Genomic DNA, 22,413 nt, shown 5'->3' with positions numbered 1-22,413 from the left:
CTCATAATGTGAGTTTGTAGTCCAAAACTCCTTTTTCTTTTTTTCAGACTAATTTCTGTCTAACCATATCTACTTGTAAAGTTGTTTTTTTGACCCCATGAGTAAGAATTTACATTTCTCCCTACTGAATTTTATAATTGTATAAATTTATCACAATTCTCCAGTCTGCCAAGGATATAAAGGATTTGATTTTAGATACAATTGTTATCTAATATGTTTGCTATTCCACCCAATTTTGTATCATACGTAAATGTAATGACCATGACATCTAAGACTTTACCCAACATGACAGGGCCAACCATAGATCCCTGGAGCACTCTGCTAGCTACCTCCTGCTAAAGTGCCACTGAATCATTAACAGCTGCTCTTTCAGTCTGACCATTCAATTTATACGAAATCCATGCAATTTTATCATTATGTAATCTAAATCTCTTCAACAACATGATATACTTTGTCACAAGCTTTGCTAATATTTAGGGAAACTGTGTTGGTGGCAGCCCCTTAATGTAACAGTTTATTCACTCTTTTCAGGAATAGAAATGACATTAGTCTGGCATGACCTGTTCTTAATGAAACTATGCTGGCTTTTAGTAATCACTGGTTCCACATGTAGTTGTTAAATAACCATATCTTCAATGATCTATCTTAGAATTTTTCCCAGGAATCAATCACTGGCCTGTATTTTGCAATTTCTGTCTTCCCCCCACTCTTGTTTATTTTTATTTTTTGAAAAACAGGATAACAAGTGCTCTTGTAGTATTTCTCCCATTTTTGATAATTTTTCATATATCATCAACTGTGGCTTAACCATAAGATATGTCAGTATATTCAATACCTATGGATGTAGCACATCTGAACTAGTTGTCTTGAATTCATCAAGGATAAGCAGATGCTCTCTTATTACATCCTAACTTTCTTTGGATACAATTCTCTGCTAGCCACAGTAGACAATAGCCTTGTTAGCCTAACATTTCTAGGACATATTTTGTTCTTCTTGGTAGAGAAAGTAGAAACAAAATAAGAGTGGACCAACTCTACCTCCTCTTCATTTTATGTTATTTCAGTTTTATCCATCATGAACTGATCCTAAGTAGCAGCATCATCATCATCCTTTTTCTTTCATATTCATCCTCTCTTAATTATTCTTGCTTTCAACTTCTCTAGATATGTTCCTTGAAAATATTTTATTTTTCCTCAATTACATGTAAAACCAATTTTTAACATTTTTTTAAAAGAAAATTTCAGTTCCACATTTTTTCCCTCCCTTCCCGCCTCATTGAGAAGGGAAGCAGCTTGGTATAGGTTATGCATGTGCAGTCATGTAAAAATATTTCCATATTAATCTTGTTGTAAAAGAAAACAGATAAAAAGTTAAAAAAAATAAAGCTTAAAAAAGTATGCTTCAGTCTGCATTCAGACTCTATCAGTTCTTTCTCTGGAGATGTGTGGCAATTTTCATCCTAAGTCCTTCAGAATTGTCTTGGATCATTATATTGCTGCGAATAACTAAGTCACTCACAGTTGATCATTGCATAATTTCCCTGTTACTGTGTACACTCTTCTGTTTCTGCTCACTTTACTTTGCATCAGTTCATAGAAGTCTTTGTAGGTTTTTCTGAGAGCTTCCTAATGGTCACAATCATACATAACTTGGTCAGTCATTCCCTAGTTGATGGACATCCCCTCAATTTACAATTCTTTGCCTCCAATAAAAGAACTGCTATAAATATTTTTGTACATAGAGGTCCTTTTCCTTTTCCTTTTTTTTTTTTTTATTTTTAGCTCTTTGAGATACAGACCTAGTAGTTTTATTGCTGGATCAAAGGGTGTGCACAGCTTTACAATCCATTTGTTATATTTCCAAATTGCTCTACAGAAGGGTTGAATCAGTTCACAACTCCATTAACACTGCATTAATGTCTCAATTTTCCTACATCCCCTCCAATATTTGTTATTTTCCTTTTCTGTCATATTAGCCAGTCTTATAGGCAAGAGGTAGTACCTCAGAGTTGTCTTATTTTGCATTTCTCTAGTCAATAATGATGCAGAGCAATTTTTCATATGATTATAGATAACTTTGATCACTTCATCTGAAATTTGCCTATTCATATCTATATTTATCAATTGGGGACTGGCTCTTATTTTTGTAAATTTGACTCAGTTCTCTATATTTTTGAGAAATGAGACCTTTATTAGAGATACTTGCTGTAAAATTTATGTATGGACATTTGAAGCCATGGTTTTTATTTCTGTCTTGAATTTTGCTTCCTGTGAAGCAAACTTCTCCACTGCTTCTTTCCTTCTTTTATAGTGTCTAACGAGGAACATATAGAGGTATTTCTCTCCTTCCCTGATGCTTTTTAGATTCAGAGTCTTTTGATTTTATTTAGGAGATACTTGAGAAATACTTTCTCACCAACCTTCTTAAGTATGCTTTTCTCTGACCAAAAATCCATTATCCCTATATTGTAAAACATCATCTAAAAATCTGGATCCTATTCTTAGATGCTACTCTTTGACTATCTGTTCAATCCTCAAATTAAATTTTCTCTTCTGCATGTATTCTTTCAATTTGCAAAAGAGAGTAAACCATAGCGTGTTTCCTTATAGTCTTAAGTTTCTTATCCAAGATTTCCTAATCATTGACAATACTTTTTTTAGATTCTTTCATTTGTGCTTATGTAAATAACCAGACCACAAGGCAACATTAAAGTGGAGGGAGAACTGATGCATGACTTTTTGTTGACAAATGATGTGTACTCAATGCAGCCTCTGAGTCTGAGATGCAACAGAGTATGGATCAATTCTCTGCTGCTTGTGTTAATTTTGGCCTGATAGTTAACACCAAGAAAACAGAGATTTTCTACCTGCCATCACATCATGCAGATGTGGAACCAATGGTTACAATAAATGGAGAAATTCTGAATGTTATATATAAGTTCATTTACCTTGTCAGTATACTTTCCAGGGACGCATACATAGATGATGAGGTTGATTGTCAAAGCTAGTTCAGTGTTTGGGAGGATCCAAAAACAAGTGTGGGAGAGAAGAAGTATTAGGCTGACTACCAAACTGAAGGTCTACAGAGACATTATGCTGACTACTTTGTTGTGTGCCTATGAAACCTGGACACTCTACTAGCACCATACTAGGAACCTGAATAACTTCCATTTGAATTGTCTTAGGAAGATTCTGAAGATCAATTGGTAAGATAAGGTACCAGACACTGAGGTCCTTTCTCAAGCTGAATTGTCAAGCATTCATATTACTGCAGAGATTATGTCTCCAACAGGCTGACCATATTGCTTGGATGCCAAATGCATATTGCTTGTCTAAAGACTGTTTTATGGAGAGCTCACACAAGGCAAGTACTCACACAGAGGTCAAAAGAAGTGATACAAGGATGCTCCCAAGGTCTCTTTGGAGTACTTTGAAATCACTTGTGAGATGTGGAAGATACTGGCACAGGACCACCCAGTATGGTGTGCCCACATCAAAGAAAGTGCTGTGCTCTTTGAGCAAAGCAGAATTGCAGTAGTACAAAAGAAACATGAGAGGCACAAATTGAGAGCCATCTCCAAATGTTCATATGGAATATTTGTGCCCAACCTGTTAGAATCTTCTGAGCATATGGTGGTCTGATGAGCCACAGTTAGACACAATATACTTTGATCCCAACATAGTGATGTCATTTTGGGCGACTTTGAGCATGAAGCACAACCACCAACCACATGACTAAAAGTGGCCATATCTCATACATTTTGATAAGTCTTGGAACATTCTCTGTTCCATCTTGGATACAGACCCCAGAAAGATGATAGAACTCTCTGCTCTTGTTCCTAGGTCAGCAAATAGCTGCCCAGGTGCCCCCAGAGCAGGGAATCACAATTAGGGTTAGCATAGTATGTGGCACATTATGGGCACTTAATACATCTTAATCACCAACGCCTACTACTTTTTTCTTCTTTGGGGCTTCATGGATGGATTATCTCTCCTCTTATAACCTCCATGGCTATATTATGTCATTCTTAAGAGAACAGACAGCTTCTTCCCCCTCAGATCATCCAGCTTTCCCAGAACCCCAAACTTCATTTTAAACACTAATTGTACATTTGTCCTTTGATTTTAGCTTCTTCTTTTTAACACTCTTGCATTCTCCATCATTCTGACAAGGATCATTACCTCCTTTCCCCCTCAGATTCTTTTATCTCCCCTACCATTGGAACTGCACTCCTCTTTCTGTCATGAACATTTTTATTTTACTTGTAGAGAGACATCATTTGACTTCTTTACCTTTTCTTCTAGGAAGGAATCATTCTATACTTTAAACATAGGTAGTCACTGCACTGTGGCAGATATTTAAACATTGTACCCTAACTGTAAGTCACTGCAAAATTTCCCATGATGATTGAGATTTTCAGCTTTGTTTCTTTGAATTACTTGTGGATATTTACACATTAACCCCCTAGCAAATGATTAAAACTTTCACAAGCAATTATCAGCACTGAACAGCTAACTCTACTCAAAGCCTTTTCTTTGTCTCAACAGTTTAAATGAAGTTACACCCACCTCCTCTTCTAAGATTTGTTACCAACTTCTCATCCTTTTTATCAGTTTGTCTCCCCACCAATTTGCTTTATGAATTTGCTTATTCCCCTGATTTTTCTACTTACCATTTATTATTTACTTTATCTTGCTGTCTTCTCCTATTTCTTTAGTCTGTCTTTTCAAATTTGATCTCCTAATCCTCCTTAATTCCTTTAAGCCTAGGGAGGGGCAGCTGGGTGCCTTAAGTGGATGGCGTCCTGGGCCTAAAGTGTGAAGATATTTGATTCAGAGAATTAGCAGAGACTCATTGACATGCTGAAGCGATGAATTTAGTTTCAGTAAAGTAGCAAGATATAAAATAAATCATCAAAAATCAGCACCATTTTGATATTATAGTAAAAAAAATAGGCAGAAATAAAAATAATGGAAAATGAAATTCTATTCAAAACAATTTCAAAATGCATAGAATAATTATTAATCAATCTACTAAAACATGCTCAAGTACCTGCTATATCATAGGTGCTGTACCTATGGATACATGTCTATACATACATATCTATAAACACATATCTATTCATAGCTCAGTTTTGGAATGAAATTTGTTATTGTTTTGCATAGTATTATAGACTACTTGGTGGTTCAGGATGGCGTTAATTCTGTAATTTAATTCACAGGATATCTTCATTTTCATTATATATAATGTGTTTATAAGTCTTTATCAAACTGGGCATCTAGGTGATGCAATGGATAGAGTACTGGGCCTGAAGTCAAGAAGTCTCATCTTCCTGAGTTCAACACTGGTCTCAGACACTTACTAGCTATATGATTCTGGACAAATACTTAAATAAGCTAGAAAAGGAAATGGCAAACTACTGTAGTATCTTTGCCAAGAAAACCCCTCATTGGGTCATGAAGAGTTGAGTAAGATTGAAATGACTGAGCATAAGAACACTTTATCAGTTTATTGCTCTACCTATCTAAAGATGCATAGATGCAGTCCAATTATGAGTAGTTATATATACTTGTATGTATATTTGTACTTATAAACACATAAATGAAAATTCTGTCTGGATTAATTTATATATTTAATTCCATGTTAGTTAAACTATCAGTTGACTACTTTATAAAACTAGACAACATATTAAAATTCATAGAATTTGAATAGAAATATTAATTTAAAAGGAGCAATGAAGGTAGAAAAACACTTCTGGACTTCAAATTATTTGGGAAAGTAACAATCATCAAAATCTTTTGATTGTGACTAAGAATTAGGGAAGTAGATTGGCAGAACAGGTTAGATAAGGATGATCTAGAAATAACTGAATAAAGCTATAGAATGTTCATTAAATCCAAGATCATAAATTTTGGGGGAAAGAATTCCCTATTTGACAAAAACTGGAAATCGATTTGCCAAAAAACACTTTATATCAGCAATTTGCACCATATACCATAAAAGATTCCAAATAGACTGATGCCATATATTATAACATGTTCTAAATAGACATACAATCTAAGTTTAGAGTAAAAATTTTTTTTAAGTACAAGAAAATGAAAGGAACTGCCTTTCACAACTATGGCTAGAGAAAGGATTTTTAGGTTATAACACAGACAAGACCAAGAGACATTTCCCTACAGATAAGTTTTCAATGTATATGATTTCATAAGGAATTGAAAGTTATTAAATATCATACAATATGTAAAATTGAAATCAAATGAAAATAAGTCTGAGAAATTTTACCTTATACTGAGGAAATGTACCAAGATGACAGAAGACAGAAATAATATTGGAGGGTCTTCAGGAAGATAGGCATCTTGTTGGTAGATCCTTGAATTATTCTAACATTCTTGGGTTATATTCCTTGATCCTAGAGATTCCCTCCCAAGGAAATGAAAAGCTAAATAAGGTCCCATAAATGTCAAGATAGTGTTCTTTGTAGTAGTGAAGAACTAGGGGGAAAAGTAATGTGGATGTCAAATAACTGAGGAATTCCCAAACAAATTGTAATATGGCAATGTTAGTATTATTATCACAGTGTAAGAAATGATGACGGGGAAAATTCAAGAAACATGGAATAACTTATATGAACTGGTGGAGAGAGAAGTAAGCAGATCCAGAAAACATTTTATGCAGTGACAATTGTAATTTAAATGAAAACAACAAAATTGAATGCTGTGTGGCTATAATAAAAAATTTTAGTCCCAGAGAATAGATGAGGAAATGTATTTTCTTTCTTCCGTTTGAGAGATGGGAAACTGTGGGAGCAGAGGCCACATGTGTTGTCAGACATTCTTGCTACATTACTATGTTTTGTTTAACTGTTTTTGTCGCACAGGAAGGCTCAAGAACATGATTGGGAATGGTGTTTCTGGAAATGACTGATGTAAATATCAAAGACATCAGTAAATTTTTAAAGCAAAAAGGAGTCAAAAAAGATGGGGATTGTCACATGACGTGTCTCTTTTCATCCTCTTGATGTTAAGAGAAAGTAATGAATGTGCTTTAGTTACATTTTAGGCAGCAAACTTAGGAGAGAACATGGGCAGGGTCTTACAGGATGGACAGGAATGGATGGTTTGTGATCGGCATTGCTGGAAGGAAAAACAACATCTGTGAACCCAAAGATACATTGTTTTCTTCTGAGCATCTATCTACAAGATTGCTCTGAGGTCCTAGTGAGAAAATGTTTGTAAATTACTTTGTGTACTTGGAAGTGCTATGTAAATGTCAGCTATTATTAGTATCACTATTATCAAACTGAAGAATTAATTTGTTTTTGTTTAATCCTCTTAGACTCTTGGTGAGCCCATTTTGGAATTTCCTTGGCAAAGATACTGGAGTGATTTGCCATTTCCTTCTTCAACTTATTTTACAGATGAGAAAACTGAGGCGAACAGGGTTAAATGACTTGCCCAGGGTCACACAGATACTAAGTTTCTGAGGCTGGATTTGAACTCAGGATGAGGCATCTTACTGATTCCAAGCCTTAGCCACTGCACCATCTAGCTGTAAGTCACATGTAAATCAGACTTACACAACTTGTCACCTGAGAACTGCTTATGGTCCTCAGGCTGCTTGTAGCATGCCAAAGGATTTCTGGTGACCCCTGAAAAATGTGGAGGAAACCATCCTTTGTATGTACAGGAAATCCTTTGGCATGGCAGCTACCTGAAGGTTGCATGTTGTGCAATTCTGCTGCAAATGTAACTTTTCATTTTAACTTAAACTTTAACAAAGTTAAAGCTAACTTAAGTAATGACTTAAAAAATAGTAAAATCTTTTATTTTATTCATTATGTCTAGACTTGTAGTTAAGACCAAGGTTCAAATCCTGCTTTAGCTACCTGCTTGCTGTGTGATCCTAAGCAAGTCACTTAACTTGTGTCTCAGTTTTCTCACTTGTAAAATGAAGGGGTTGGGCTGGAACGTCCCTAAGGTTCCCTCTGACTTTCAAACTATGATCTTCTAATCCTATGAAGACAGAATAATTTATGACATATAGATTAACACTCATTCACCTGAACGTTGAAAATGTTAAGTAGGGCAGTACCCAACTGAGTGAATGTTCGTGTGAGAACACGGTCTTTTTCCAGTGTGTGTTTATCACTTTTAAAGGGCTTGTTAAGTAAGTTCGAGCTGGTTTTCTCTGTGACAACAGTGCAGTCAGTATGATAGTTTTACAAGCCATTCTGCCAACTAAAGGTTGGCTTTTTAAAGGAGTTTGTTGCTGAGTTTTGGGACAAGTGGCTGTGATTTATTTTCTCATTTGATAGACATTTCTATTTACTGCAATATTTTATTTTTACAGTTCGAGCATCTCCTTCGGGAAAGGTAAGAGCTGTGCTTGCTTTTTTTTTTTTTTTTATTTTTGGTTCCTGTTGAAGTCACATGGATAAGGCTGATGTGGAGCATGTGGAAATTTTCTGAGTTGTGTTGATATATCCTGCATCAGGGAAATGCTAACTCTTTTAAAAGCATACCAAGCTAGAAACTTGTTCCAAAATGATCTAGAATACCAGACAAGAATTAAAAGAAGGTTTATCAATTGGAAGATTTCCATAGCATTTAAAAAGTCAAATAGAAAGATTAATATGAAGAAAAATATTTAAATCATTTTAGTGTAGCCTTGGAAATAATTCAATAAATCTGTTAAAATATTTATAATTCACATAATTCATGTTTGTCTTCCTGGAATGGTTACTGGACTTTTAGGTAGAGAATGATGATTTAGAATATAAACTTTGTCATTCTTGGTTACAGAAAATCAGAGTAGATAAAAATCAATCAACAAGCATTTATTTAGTGCCTCCTGCAGCCTAGGCAGGCAGCTAGGTGGTGCAGTGGATGGAGCATGGACAATGGAGCCTGGAATTGGAAACATTGGAGTTCAAATCCAGTCTCAGATCAGTTATTAGCCATATGACCCTGGGCAAGTCACTCAACCTCTATTTGCTTCAGTTCCTCCTCTGTAAAATGGGGACACATTGGAGAAGGAAATGGCAAACCACTCCAGTATCTTCGTCAAGTCCATGGGGTCATGTATAATTGATCATGTAGAACAACAATAATAAGGTGTTCTAGGCACCGTACTAGATCCCAAAGAAACAAAGTCACAAGTTAAACAGGAGCTTACATTCTTTAGAGTGAGATAAACTGTAAGATATATTAAATAGTAATATGGATAATATAACTTAGGGATTTCAAAATTCCTACATTTCAACCTCATCTGGTTGTTAAAAACCAGACTTCTACTTATTAAGAAAAATAGATTCATCTCTATATTTAAGATGCTGGTATTGAAATTATTAGAAAAATAAGAGGCAGTCAGTGCAATAATTGAACCATTTCTTAAAATAATATTACTTCACATATTTTATTGACTGCCTTTGGTTTTCATACAATAGAAAAACCTCTAATCATGTGTCTTTGAAGCTCTGGCTGGGAGAATTTTAAGATAATGGGATTAAAAGTTTAGAACTTAAAGGAACCTTGGATGTTCTACACCCTCTTTTACCAATGAGGAAACTGAAGTCTGGAGATACCCCAAGGTTACTCAGATGCAAATCAATAGAGCTTTTACTTCGCCAGAATCTTTCACTTTTAAATTGTTTGTCTGTGAATTACCTTTGAGGATGTGCTTATCAAATACATTTTTTTTCAGTGAATTGAAGTTTTTTTTTCCATTAGCAAAAGATTCTTTCCTTATGCAATTTAAATCCGCCTTTCAATGAAACTCAATGGAAAGGTGATTGCATATATGAAGATAGAATACTAGGTTTCTACAGGACCACATCCAGCTTTGCAATTTATTTGAGAAACATTTTCAAGAGGTATATAGATTAATGTAGTCTAGGGATATGAAAAAGCAATCAAAGACCATTTATTAAATCTCAAAATTCATTTGATTAAGGATTCTTTGTAGATTTTTTTTTTAATAAAAAAGCAAGCCAACAGTTCTATTAAGTAATTGCTATACACCATACAGGTTTGCAAGCACAATTAAGATGGAACAACTTGAAGAATATGTATTCCCCAGGCCTTCAGATTTTCATGCGAAGTTCATCAAAAAAGACAGTGGAGGTAAATAAATCTGATTACAAGCATTTATTGTGAATGTTGCTGGAGAGTTCCTCCACTCTTGATTTAACATCGTGTCAACTTTCATAATAATTATTTTATCCTATAAAATGTAATTTTCTCATCCAATGCTAAGAGTTTTAAATATAAACTGAGGAAAAGGGAAAGGGAATAAGCATTTATATAGTATCTTTTATATGCCAGGTTTTATTTTAAGCACAATAAAAAAAAAGTATAATTTCCTTTGATTCTCACAACAACCCTGAGGAAAGTGCTGTTATTATCATCCCCATTTAACAGTTGAGGAAAGGACTTGGCCGTGGTCACATTGTAGTATCTGAGGTCAGATATGAATTTGTATCTTCTTAACTCCAGGGCCAGCATTCTCTCCACTGTTTCTGAGCAGAGACATAAAATGGTGAGATCAGGCAACCACATGTTGAGGTCAGGGAACCATAATGTTGAGGGTTGTGGTATTTAGGTCCCCCAAATACCAACACCGCAGATCCTGCTCAAATGAATTTGACCCAAGCCTTCTTTCAGCCAAAGTAAAACAATGTTTATTAAAGATTCACCATATTGGGTTGACTCTTAAGAAGTCTCACCATTTGTGAGGTTTGTATTAACAAGCAGGGAAGATAGAATCTGAACTACATTAAATCTGAACTAGATTGAATCTGAGAACCTTCATGGAGACAAGAAGGATCTTATATACAGAAAGACTGTGGGAGGGATCTGGGCGTGGTCTAGTAGTCTGATGGGAGGAGGGCTTTAGGGAGGGTCTTGAGGAGGAGTCCAAGGAGGATCTTAATGGGACTGGGGTGACTAGAGGTCAGAATCCAGAGAGTTGAATTCAGACTTGATCAAGGGTGGGAAATTGCTGGAGGCCAGTGGGAGATAACAGACAATAGAGGGCCAGGCTAGGTTAAAGGTAACAGATTTATTTGGGTATGAAAAGCCAGATTCATTAAGAAGATTCAGGGAGAGTTCAAGGATGTTCCCAAAGTCTGTACCCCATAAATCATTAATACTAAAATTTATTAGCAGGGACAAGGTAAAACAAATTTTTTTTAAAGATAGCTGCCACAGGGATTTTTATGTTGTTTTGTTTACAAATTTAGTGGTGTTGTCCAACAAAACGGGTTCATTTTTAGATCAATAAATTAATTAAGGGTTTATGAGACACCTTTTATGTATCAGGAACTGTGTCAGACCCACGAGATCCAAGACAAAGGTGAAGCAGTCAAAAGCCTCAGGGAGCTTCCATTCTAAAGGGAGACAAAATGTCCATAGAGAATCATGTATAAAACAAATACTCAGTAACTTTGGAGGACAAGGCACTGTGCAACTGGGAGGACCAAGAAAGGCCACATACAGTCACACCAAGTCTCTAACTTGAAGGGAACAACTGAATTGTTCTTCAAAATAGATATTAACATTTTCTTGACTTTGTTAAAATTTTCTGTTCAGTGAACCTGTGGAAGGTATTATTGTCTGCTTCGTAAGTCCTGTGATTTTCTTTCTATTCCCTTAAGTTTTTGAAAGTTATGTAAAGATAAAAAAACCAGAATAGTCAAGCATCCAACAAAATTAAGCAGTGCTGTCCTCAAACATTAGTGTTCTTTGTTTAGTATTTTAGTACTGGAAGTTTAATAGATATGATCAAGTAACATTAGTGACATTAGTGGAAATTGATGGGCATAGAAACAGTGCCCTAAGAGTTAAAATAATGTTGATTGACTTTGTGAAGACCTTGGTGCCCCAAAGTCTCCCCTTACCACAACTGCCCCTTATCCTGGACCATAAGATTCCCTGTTCCCACCCCTCATCCTGGGGAATGAGATTTCCTTATCTTGTGACATTCATTGTTCTCACCCTGTGCCTTTATCTTGCAAGACTTCTTTATGTTTCAAGATTTACCCTAGATCTCCAACCCCTATAAGGAAACCCTAAAATCATCCTATATAAGCCTGGTCCCTTTCCTGTATCACTACCTTTGTTTAGCTCCTTGCTAAATCTCAGGACTGCTGCTTTTGCATCAATAAAGCTCCCAATGGCTACACAGAAGGTCTAAGTGAATTCATTCACATTTTGAACCAGTTCTCCCATATCTCTCTTCAATAGAAACGTCATTGTCCACGTGACAATGGAAAGTTAGTTAGTGGAAAGTTAGTGGAAAGAGAAACTTTTGTCCTGCAATGTACTTTAATCATCAAAATTAATATTTTTTTATAATATTCTCAGAATAAGAAAGCCAGCAAAACTTTTGGAGCTATTAAAAAATAAAACTTTTATGCCTGTCTTAAACTTCAAAATCAGCAAATATTAATATTAGTCCCTGGCAAAATACTATAGCAGATTATTAAATAAAATGGTTAATGAATCATTAGAAAATAAAGTTGGTAATTATAAGAAACTAGCAAGGGTTCACTAACAAGTCATACTAACTTTATCTTATTTCTCTTTTTGATAGAGTTAACTAAAATGGTAGAACAAATGATTGAAAGTGTATCTTCATTTCTTTTGAACATTTAATGAAATAGCTCATTTTTGTGGACAAAATAGTGCAATACAGGCTTCATGATGGTACATTTATGTAGACAGAAGCTGTTTGACCAACCATATCCAAAAAAGTATTGTATAATCGATTATTATCAAGGTGGAGGATTGTTATAAGTGCCATAGAGATGTGTTCTGTGTTCTGTGTCCCTCTTCAGTTTTTTAAAATAATTATGCAATGAATACTATTGTAAGGTGAAGGAAAGAAGAGTGGAGACACTTCCAGTTTGCTGCTCAAACACCCTTAACAAAACAACCAAAGCTTTTGACTTGTTACTTGTAATCTCCATGCGCTCAGTCCTCTTTTAACTTCTACTATAATCTTCATGGTTTTATCAAATGAACACAATTTTAGCTGCTGAACACAGGGGATCTTAGACTGTTCTCTGCATCCTAGTTTATCTCTGGCCGTTTATTACTGCCAGCTCTGCCAATTGCTTAACAAACATGATTCTTTTTCCTGCCTGTTGGGATCAATTCAAAAAATAACTAAGTTGTTTCTAAGCTATTTTCCCCCCCAATTACCCCTCCTATACTTACCTTGAGTCACTCCCACCAAACTGTTGGACCATACATAATCATGATTGCAAATGATAACAAAGTGGGAATGTGATAAATAGCAAAATAAAAATTCAAGACAGTACCAGCAAGCTAGGATGTTGGACCAAACAACAAAATGAAATTTATCAGGGATAAATGGAAAGTCCTACATTTAGGTTAAAAGAAATAACTGTACAAGAACAAAGTAGATAGATGTATCTTAAAAGTATGTGACAGTTAGAGATTTTATTTGATCACAGACTCAATATATAAGCCAACAGTGGGATGTAGTTTTCATAAATTAAATGTACTTTATAGTAAGAGCAGGCCAGTGTATTGTGTTCATTTCCAGGCATTGAATTCTAAAAGGGACATTGACCATTTGAAATATATCCAGAGAATATAACCAATATTGCAAAAGATCTGGAAAAAAGAGAGTCATTTGAAAGAATTGAGGCATTTAGCCTAGTATGAAAAAATTAAAAAAATAAAAAGAATTAGGAATATTAGTAGTTATTTTCAGATATTTTTAAATGTGATCATGTAAAAGATGAATTAGAGAACCCAGATAGTACCAGATGGGAGTATTAGGATCAAAATTTGGAATCTGTAGGAAGATAGATTTTGTATTATCAAAGGAATAACTTTTTCGCAAGTATCTGATTTTTTTTCCCGTACAGTGGGTGGGGAGGTCATAAGACCTGTGTTACCTACCTCAGAGCATCACTGTGAGGATCAAAAGAGATTTTGTATATAAAGTGCTCTGAAAACCTTCAAGTCCCTTACAAGTATCTGGCTTTTCTATTATTATTTTCAGACCTGAAGCATCAAACAGAGACTGTACTAGCAGAGGCTATTCACTTGATCAGGAGCCTTGAAACTGATCGGAAAGATGCTGAAGATGCTTTAATGGAACAAAAATTAAGGAGGAGACTTATTTGCAAGAAAATTGACAGTTTGTCATTTTGGAGGCTTCAAAAGCTCCCTTTTGTTGTACAGAAAGGTACCAGCATGAATACTGAGAAAATTCTTTAAGTCACTTATTATTATAGAGGATGGAATAACTAACCATAGTCCTTAGTGAAATCATATCAACTCTAACAGCTCTGTTATAAACTTGTATTTCCTTTTTGTTTGTGCTTGCAAACATTTTCAAACATCTGGCCACTTTTTCTGTAGTGTTTGCTACAGTAAAATGCATTTAGAACCTGTACCCTTCAGAGGACTGCCAATTGGTGTCAGAGCCTGGATCCTTGGGAAATACTGAAATCTTAGGGATCATATGAGGAACTACTGTCATTTATTTTTTAATCTGTAGGACCTGAAGTTAGATTAGGGGTCCTGGGAGAATCTAATTTAAGGGTACCAGGAAATATCAAATCAATTCAGTACCTATTTTCTCTATTTTTAAGTAGATTAGAACCATTTTTCTATTTGGCAGTCATCTGGACTCATTCTAGGGATCACATTAAGCCTCCAAGGCAGTTCTGGATGAGAACAAGTCTTTAGGACTGCCCCCAGTCCAAATTCACATTTTTGGAAAAAAATCTATGGCTGACCCTTCTCATATGCCTAGAAGTCCTTGGTAAAGGAAGGAAACTTTGAGGAAAACTGGTGAGCTAATGGCTTACAGTTCCATTGAACTATGTATTGTTCAACTTAAATATAACTACAAAATGTGCTTAAGGATGGTCTGATAATTTAGTTTCAAGATGAGAATATAACCAGAAAATATAAACCAGATTTAGTTTCAAGTTTCTATTGTTGAAAAATAATCTCAAGAAAAAATGAACAGAGTTTAAATGAAATAAAAAGATCACAGAATCATCGATCAAAAGCTGGGAGTTGACCTCAGATGCTTTCTTGTCCAAACTCTTCAAATTTATAGCTAAGAAAACTGAAACCCAGGGTCTTGTCTAAGGTCATAAGACTCAGAACTGGAGTTTGAACCCAGTTCTTCTTACTCTAGGGGTCCATTTATATAGTCCATTAAGGCTTGAAGAACAGATTCCTCAAAGGGATCCCAAGAAGGCAAGTGAGGAGAAGGTAGCTATTTTATCATCATTTTTAATAGATGAGGAAATGGAGGCTCTGAGAAGTTAAATTATTGTTTGTGGTTACAACACTAATAATATTCTACCACACTTTGACAAACTTAAATAATCATTGGGCTAATTCTACTTTTTCCATAGTGACTCTTCATTTATCCAGGGTAAATTAAGATTAATGCTATGTGACTAGTGGTCCTCTCTTAATAAGACTAGGACTGTTTATGACTGGGTTGAATATTTTGGAATGAATTTAATGTTTAGGCTATTGAAATAGCTAGCCTCAAACAATTTTTTAAATTTGTTTATCATTTTCCTGAATTACACAATAATGCTAACCATATAATTTTTGAAAACAGTAATATAAATGCTTAGAGTCAGGTTTGTAATGCTTGACTTAAAAAATTCCATTTTCAAGACCCTCTTCTAACATGTACTAAGTATGTGGACAGATCATGGACAAATCATTTAACCTTGGTGTATCTCATGCAGCTCACTAGGATTTATCTGCTAGTTAAGTCATAGATGGGTTACAATTTAATCAATGGAGGTCATTTTTCATGCTTATGAAAGAATATCATGGTATCATAGATTCAAAATTGAAAGGGACCTTAGAGTTTGGCTCACTCAATGCCCCCATTTGACAGATGAGAAAACTAAGGTCTAAAAATTATTAAGTGATTTTCCCAAGGTCACACAGTACAACCATACCAGAGGTGAGGCTTAAAACTAGGTGTTCTGACCTCAAATTCATTGCAGATTCCTTTGAAGGTCTGAACATATAAATGCTAATATAAAAAGATTTTCTTTGAGATAGCATTCACATCTCAGGAGTGCTTGGTATAGACTGAATACATAAAGACAATATTTTGGTATATGTCCTTTTATAACTTCTGTTTTAGTAATAGCTTTTTTATTGTCTATATGATTTGACGGGAGGGGGAAGTAGTACTGTTAAATGAAATATTGCTTGAAGTTTTTTTACTCCAGTTGTTGAATCATCATCTACTCCCTAGAGATGGATGTCCCCCAGGGCACTGTCCTGGACCTTCTTTTCTTCTTTCTTAACATTCTTGAACTTGAGGGTCTTGTTAGTTTCTAAGTGTACAACTATCACATCCCTGCAGATAATACCCAGATCTATATGTGCAGCCCTCGTCTTATATCCTGAGCTTTAATCCAGCATCAACAAATGCCTATTGGGCATTTCCAGTTGATTGTCCTGTAGGTATCTCAAACTCTTCTTATCCAAATAAAAATTCATCTCTCCCTCTCTGTTAACTCTTTCTTTTTTCCACATTTCCCTATTTTTGTTGTGGATACCAGTATCTTTTAACACATCTAGACTCATTAGCCTTGAAATCATCCTCAAATCTTTCTCCCTCATTGCCCTCTCTCCCCCTCCATTTCCAATTAGTTACCAAGGTTGACCACTTCTCTTTCCACAGCATATCTCACGTCCATTCATTGTTTGTCATCTGGACTATTGAAATAGCCTCCTAATTAATCTCCAAACCTTTAGTTTCTCACCTTTTCTACCTCACTTGGCTGCCAGGTGGACATTCCTAAAGCCCAAGTCTGACTATATTACTCTCGGTTCAAGAAATTCTATGAGACCATAGTTGGTTCGAGTATAAAATACAAACTCTTCTGCTTGGTTTGTAAAACCTTCCACAGTCTGGCTGTCGCCAGGCTGGTTGCACTTTCTTAGCTTTCTGGGATGGTGGCACATTCCTTTCCTCCATTCCAGTCAAACTGAAAGTGTTACTGCTCTTTGCATTTGACTTTCTAACCCCAATCTCCATACTTTTTTGCAAAGGCTTTCTCTCAGCTCCATCTTTGGGTCTGATAAGCAGATCATCTATGTCTTCATGTAAATCACTAATAAAAGTGGTAACAGCATTGGACCAAGAAAAGATCCCTTGGACACTGCCTTGGAGAAGTTCTGCCCAAATGGATCAAATGAGAAAACCATGATCAAGTTTTTAAACTATTACGGAAATATTAAGCTGAATCCGCTTAATTATATAGCCATTTGATATACATTTTTTTCCTCTTTTAAAAAATAAATTATATTGAAAACTTTTGTTTGTACATTACTTATATTTCCCAATCGGTTCTTTCTTCTACTTCCTTCCAGTCATCTCTTATAATAACACTACGAAGGAAGAAAAAAAGTTGCATAAAACTGAACAATGTATTAATAATAGCTGAAATCATATGCAGTGTCTTGTAGTATGACCCCCTCATTGCTACAAAGGAGAGTGGCAGCTTTTTTTTTTCTATTACCTGGGGCTACGCTTAGTCAATAACATTCCATAATATTCTGTTTTAATTGTATTGTTGTTTTTGTTATTTTCATAGATATTATTGAGTCATGTATATTGTTCTCCTGGTTCTGATTGTTTTACTTTACATTAGTTCATATTACTCTTTCCATGCTTCTCTGTATTCTTCATATTCACCTTTTTTTTATAGCATAACAGTTTTTTTAAAAATTATATTCATACCCTACAATTTGTTTATCTGTCCTGCATTTGATTGGCATTTATTCTGTTTTTAATTCTGTATTACCACATAAAATGCTGCTATAAATATTTATTTATATATAAAACTTTTCATTTTATCAATGATCTCAGGAAATAGGCTCAGCAGTGGAACCTCTGGGTTTAAAGCTATGTCCAGTATAGTTGCTTTCTTAGCATTTTTTTTTTCCAGAATGGCTGTGCCAATTAATAGCTCTACCATATGTGGCTATATTTCCCTCCAAAGCTGATCTTATTCCTGTCTCTTCTCATCATTGCTACATCTTCAAAGAGCATACAAAACTCTTTTAACAAATGTTACAAGACTAAGAAAAATGAACTAATGCCTGATTAACACAAAATTCTGTAAAATTTTAAGAAAAAAACAGAATAGCAAGACAGTCCAAAATGATTCTAAAGAAAAAGAAAGTCTTAACAAGAAGAAATCAGAAGGAAAAAAAATATATATATAGCTTTCAAAGCAGAAATGATTAGTAGATTGAAAAAACTTAAACCTACTGTGTTGAGTTTCTCTAAAAAAGGAGAAAATCATCAATTTGGAATATAAAAATACTGAACTGGAGAAAAACCTGGCAGAAGAGAAACAAAATGCAACATGCAAAATGCAACATGCAAAATGCAGTAATGTTAAATGTTCAAAGAATGGTCTCAATGCGAACACAATGATTGCCCTCAAAGTAAAGGTTAACAAAGATAATTTAGGATTATAGTTCTTGCAGAAAATCATATGATAAACCTTGAACACCATAAACTGGAAATAATATAAGACTATCTCAATGCTTCTGAATATGGAAAACAAGGAAATTGTTTCCCTCTAGAAAAACAAACAAACAAACAAACAAAAAACCCAAACACACAGAGACCTTACACTAAAAACTCTGACACCCATTGTTTAAATTTTGGAAAGCTGAGTGACTTTCACATGGCTATCTTACTGGGAAGGCAAGTTCTCCTGTCTTTTTAAAACAGAAAGGAAAGCCCCTCCAAACAAGAAAGTGCTTGTTTGGTATTCCTGGTGCCTTAACAACTTCTCAGGCATTATGCCTCACTTTGCTTCTGCCTCTGTTTATGTCTTTTGAGTGTTCAGCTCACGGGTCTCCTTGATTCATGATGACTTTGTCTTCTGTGTCTTGTGTGTGTTTTTGTGTGTCTTTCACTTTCTTTGTTTCTGCTAAACTTTTAGAATGTGGTTCCTATTAAACCCTATGTTGTTGGTTTTTTTTCAAATGCCCAAGACCTTTTCCCTATGGCTTTTTAAAACATATCTGAAGCAAATATAACATTGAAAATAATTTAATAACATTCGTTAGTGCATTTCCCCCCACTTTGTTATGTATGCAAATAGGGTTCAACTCCTGTATTAATTTCACAATCACTGATTGCTTTATTTCCAGAAACCAAAGACCAATTAGATCATTAATTACTAGTGTTTTTTTTTTCACAAAGAATGACATTATGGATTTTAGTTTCAAACTAAATTTTAAATTTGCTTTAAATTCTTAAAGGAAAAGGAAAGAAAAATCCATTTTTGAAAAGTTTAAGCTACTGAAATTGACCATAATGCTTCTGAATTGTGTAAAGCATTTTTGTGTGTTAGTTTTAAGTTTCCCACCCCAAAGTGTCAAATATTATATGTTCCTTTTCTATTATTTGCAAATAAAGAGATGATGAATATTTGTGTGCCCAGCTACCACTTTGGGGGGTAACTTAGTCCCCTGCTATATGTAGTTTTTTTCCAAGTAGATGTGCTTTTATGAAAAACAGAAATCTAAATTGCATGAAGTGCTTTCAAAAACATAGAAACCCACCAACTCCTAAAATAGTTCATCTTTTACCATGCTGGTTTTTAATCAAATACTCTTGTAATTTAAATATGGCATACTAATTGTGGATTTCTGACTAGGTAGACTTTAAATTTGGAATGGAACTATTCCTTAAAATTTTGCTAATGTGACATTTTTATTATTGATATTTTTAGGGGTTACAGAAATCACCATTTATGAAAAATGTCTAAGTATTTCAGTAACTGGAAATATAGATGCAGGAAAGAGTCAGCAGACTCTAGATGGTGCAGTAGAGAGAGTGCTGGACCTGAAATCAGGAAGACTTTACTTCAAATTTGTGTTCAGACATTCATTAGTTGTATGACCCTGGAGAAATGGCTTAACCTCTTGTCTGCCTCAATTTCCCCACCTCTAAAATGGGTGTAATACTTCCCAGGTAGTATTAACATCACAATTTTACTTGAAAATCTTAAAGATTTTTTAAAGATGAATGTACTAATATAGTTCATTATGATATGAAACAATGTTTTGCAATGATTTTCTTCATAATAATTTAAAAAATAAAATAAATAATAAATCTGTCTTCAATAGGATAGAAAATAATTTTAGAAAAGCCCAAAATAACACTCCAATTTGAATAACAAAAGATTATTCCTTCCTATATTAAGGTTTCAAACGATGTTTCTTCTGCCATTTTACTCATTTGACTTAACAGAACATGAGAATCATACATCAGAGATCCTTGAATTACAGTATCAACTTGAGCAGGAAATGCAAAAGTTAAAGAAGCTTAAGCATCAAGTGGCCAGGCTCGAAGCAGGGATTAAGAAGCTTACTGATGACATACAATTCATGAGCATACATAAACCCCTGCTGGAAGAAAAGCTGAATATGGAAAGTGATATTGTGAACAACATATATTTGGAAAGAACCAAGGTAAAATAGATTTGGCATCATGTTGCAAAATATTTTTAGCTGAGTGGAACTAATATTTCTCCAACTGTTTCATTTGTCTTTGAAAACTGAACTGCCATGTGTTTTCTCAAAGAAATGTTGTTATTTTAATGTAAATATTCCCAAGTGTTTGACAGTCAGTTGGAATGTTTCCCCCATATTTATTAGTCTTCTGGTATGCTCAAGAGATAATTAGCAACTTAGAGATTTAGGCTTCCTCCAACTTTAAAATGCTTTTTAAAGTTGTAATTGAATTTGAGGTAAAGGCAACATAATGAACCACTTGAAGAGTTCATAAAGAGCACCGGCTTTGGAGTCAGGAGGACCTGAATTCAAATTCAACCTCAGACGTTTGACACTACCTAGCTATGTGACCTTGGGCAAGTCACTTAACGCTGATTGCCTCACCTCCTCCCTCTAAAAAAAAAAAAAAGAGTTCATTAAGTTTTAGGAGGGGATGTGTTTAATGATTGATTGTAATTGAGTCACCCTCCTCTTGGTTACATGTACATGTCTCCAGAGCATATAGTGATGTTAATAGTTTTTTCTATTCTTTTCTCCTTATATTTCCAATTTTAAGTATTACAGAAGAAAAATGAAATATTTGGAAACTTTTCATAATTATTTTATTTCTGCCCATTGCTTTTTAAATTTATAAAAGGACATCTACAGAAGAACTGTGGATTTTGAGGCATAGGTGAGTAGATTTAGAGTTGGAGGGGACCTTGAGGCATTTTTCATATGCTGAAATTGAGGCCCAGATGGGGTAAGTTACTTGCCCAGCTTTACCTGACTAGTAAGCGTTAGAGGCAGAATTTGAACCCATGTCTTCCTGACGCCAAATCTAGTGTGTTACTTACTATGTGATGACTTCGTTCACTTACTATCTCCCAGCTAGATGGACTCAAATTGAGGTTAAGAATTGTTGCTACTTGGGACAATTAGGAATCTATGTAGTTATTTTTGATTTTACATAGTATTTTCACATATATTATTTCATCTGAATCTCAGATCCTTTCTGTGAGGTAGATGGAGCAGCTGTTTTTCCTATTTTAATCTGGTTTAATATTAGCCAGCCAATAAAAGACAGTGCTACATCATTAGATCTACTGGGGAGGGGATTCTTTTTCAAGGAATTTTGCCCCATCCATTTAATCCAAACTGGTAAGGTTACATTTTCTTTAGTTTCATTTTGCTCTCTGGTTCTAAGAGATCTGGGGGCTACTCTTTTTAGATTTCTTGAGATATGCTGTCTAAATTCTTTTTTTGGTGATGGCAATCAGGTAGTCCAGTGATTCTTAACTTTTTTCTTACCAGTCTCTTTTCGCTATGAGATAATGACATTTTCTTTTATTTCTTTCAGTCTTTTGACTTTGTTTTTAATATTTTTTATTGTCTCATAGAATAATTGACTTCTCTTTGGTCTATTTTAATATTCAAGGAGTTTGCTGTTTGGACAAAGTTTTGTACTTCTTGAGCAAAGCTATTAATCAGCTTTCCAATTCTTTCTTCCATTGCTCTCATTTCATTTCCAATTATTTCCTCTGGTGTTCTCATTTCACTTATAAAAACATTTAACTCTTAAAAAAAAAACAAAAACAAAAACTTAACCTACTCCAAGAATTCTAGTTTAATTTGTGCCCATGCTGTTTTTCTATGAAGACTTGCTTATATATTGTATATATTGTAGTCATTCCATTTTTCTGGGTTTGTGTCATGTATGTTACCATAATAGTATTTTATTATAGAATTCTTTTTTGTTTCCTCATTCTTCCAGCCTGCTTCCTGGCTTTTATACTCCTTGGACTTCGTAACAGGCTCAGGCTCTGACACGTTTTTGAAGAGAAAGTCTGAGCTGGT

At 34.7% G+C, this 22,413-nt stretch overlaps 1 protein-coding gene across 2 annotated transcripts in view; it reads left to right on the top strand.

Annotated features, from left to right (window-relative positions):
• CCDC178 (coiled-coil domain containing 178) overlaps window positions 1-22,413 on the top strand; it is a 622,621-nt gene that overhangs the window by 105,016 nt on the left and 495,192 nt on the right. For both annotated transcript variants that reach the window (XM_072604506.1, XM_072604507.1), the window contains exons 6-9: window positions 8,354-8,376; window positions 10,031-10,125; window positions 14,039-14,224; window positions 20,315-20,535. In XM_072604506.1, coding sequence (XP_072460607.1) covers window positions 8,354-8,376; window positions 10,031-10,125; window positions 14,039-14,224; window positions 20,315-20,535 — 525 coding nt within the window. The remainder of the gene's footprint in view (window positions 1-8,353; window positions 8,377-10,030; window positions 10,126-14,038; window positions 14,225-20,314; window positions 20,536-22,413) is intronic.

The sequence above is a fragment of the Notamacropus eugenii genome, chromosome 4, assembly GCF_028372415.1.
Source record: "Notamacropus eugenii isolate mMacEug1 chromosome 4, mMacEug1.pri_v2, whole genome shotgun sequence".
Classification (NCBI taxonomy): Eukaryota; Metazoa; Chordata; class Mammalia; order Diprotodontia; family Macropodidae; genus Notamacropus; species Notamacropus eugenii.
This window is presented reverse-complemented; position numbering and strand designations above follow the sequence as displayed.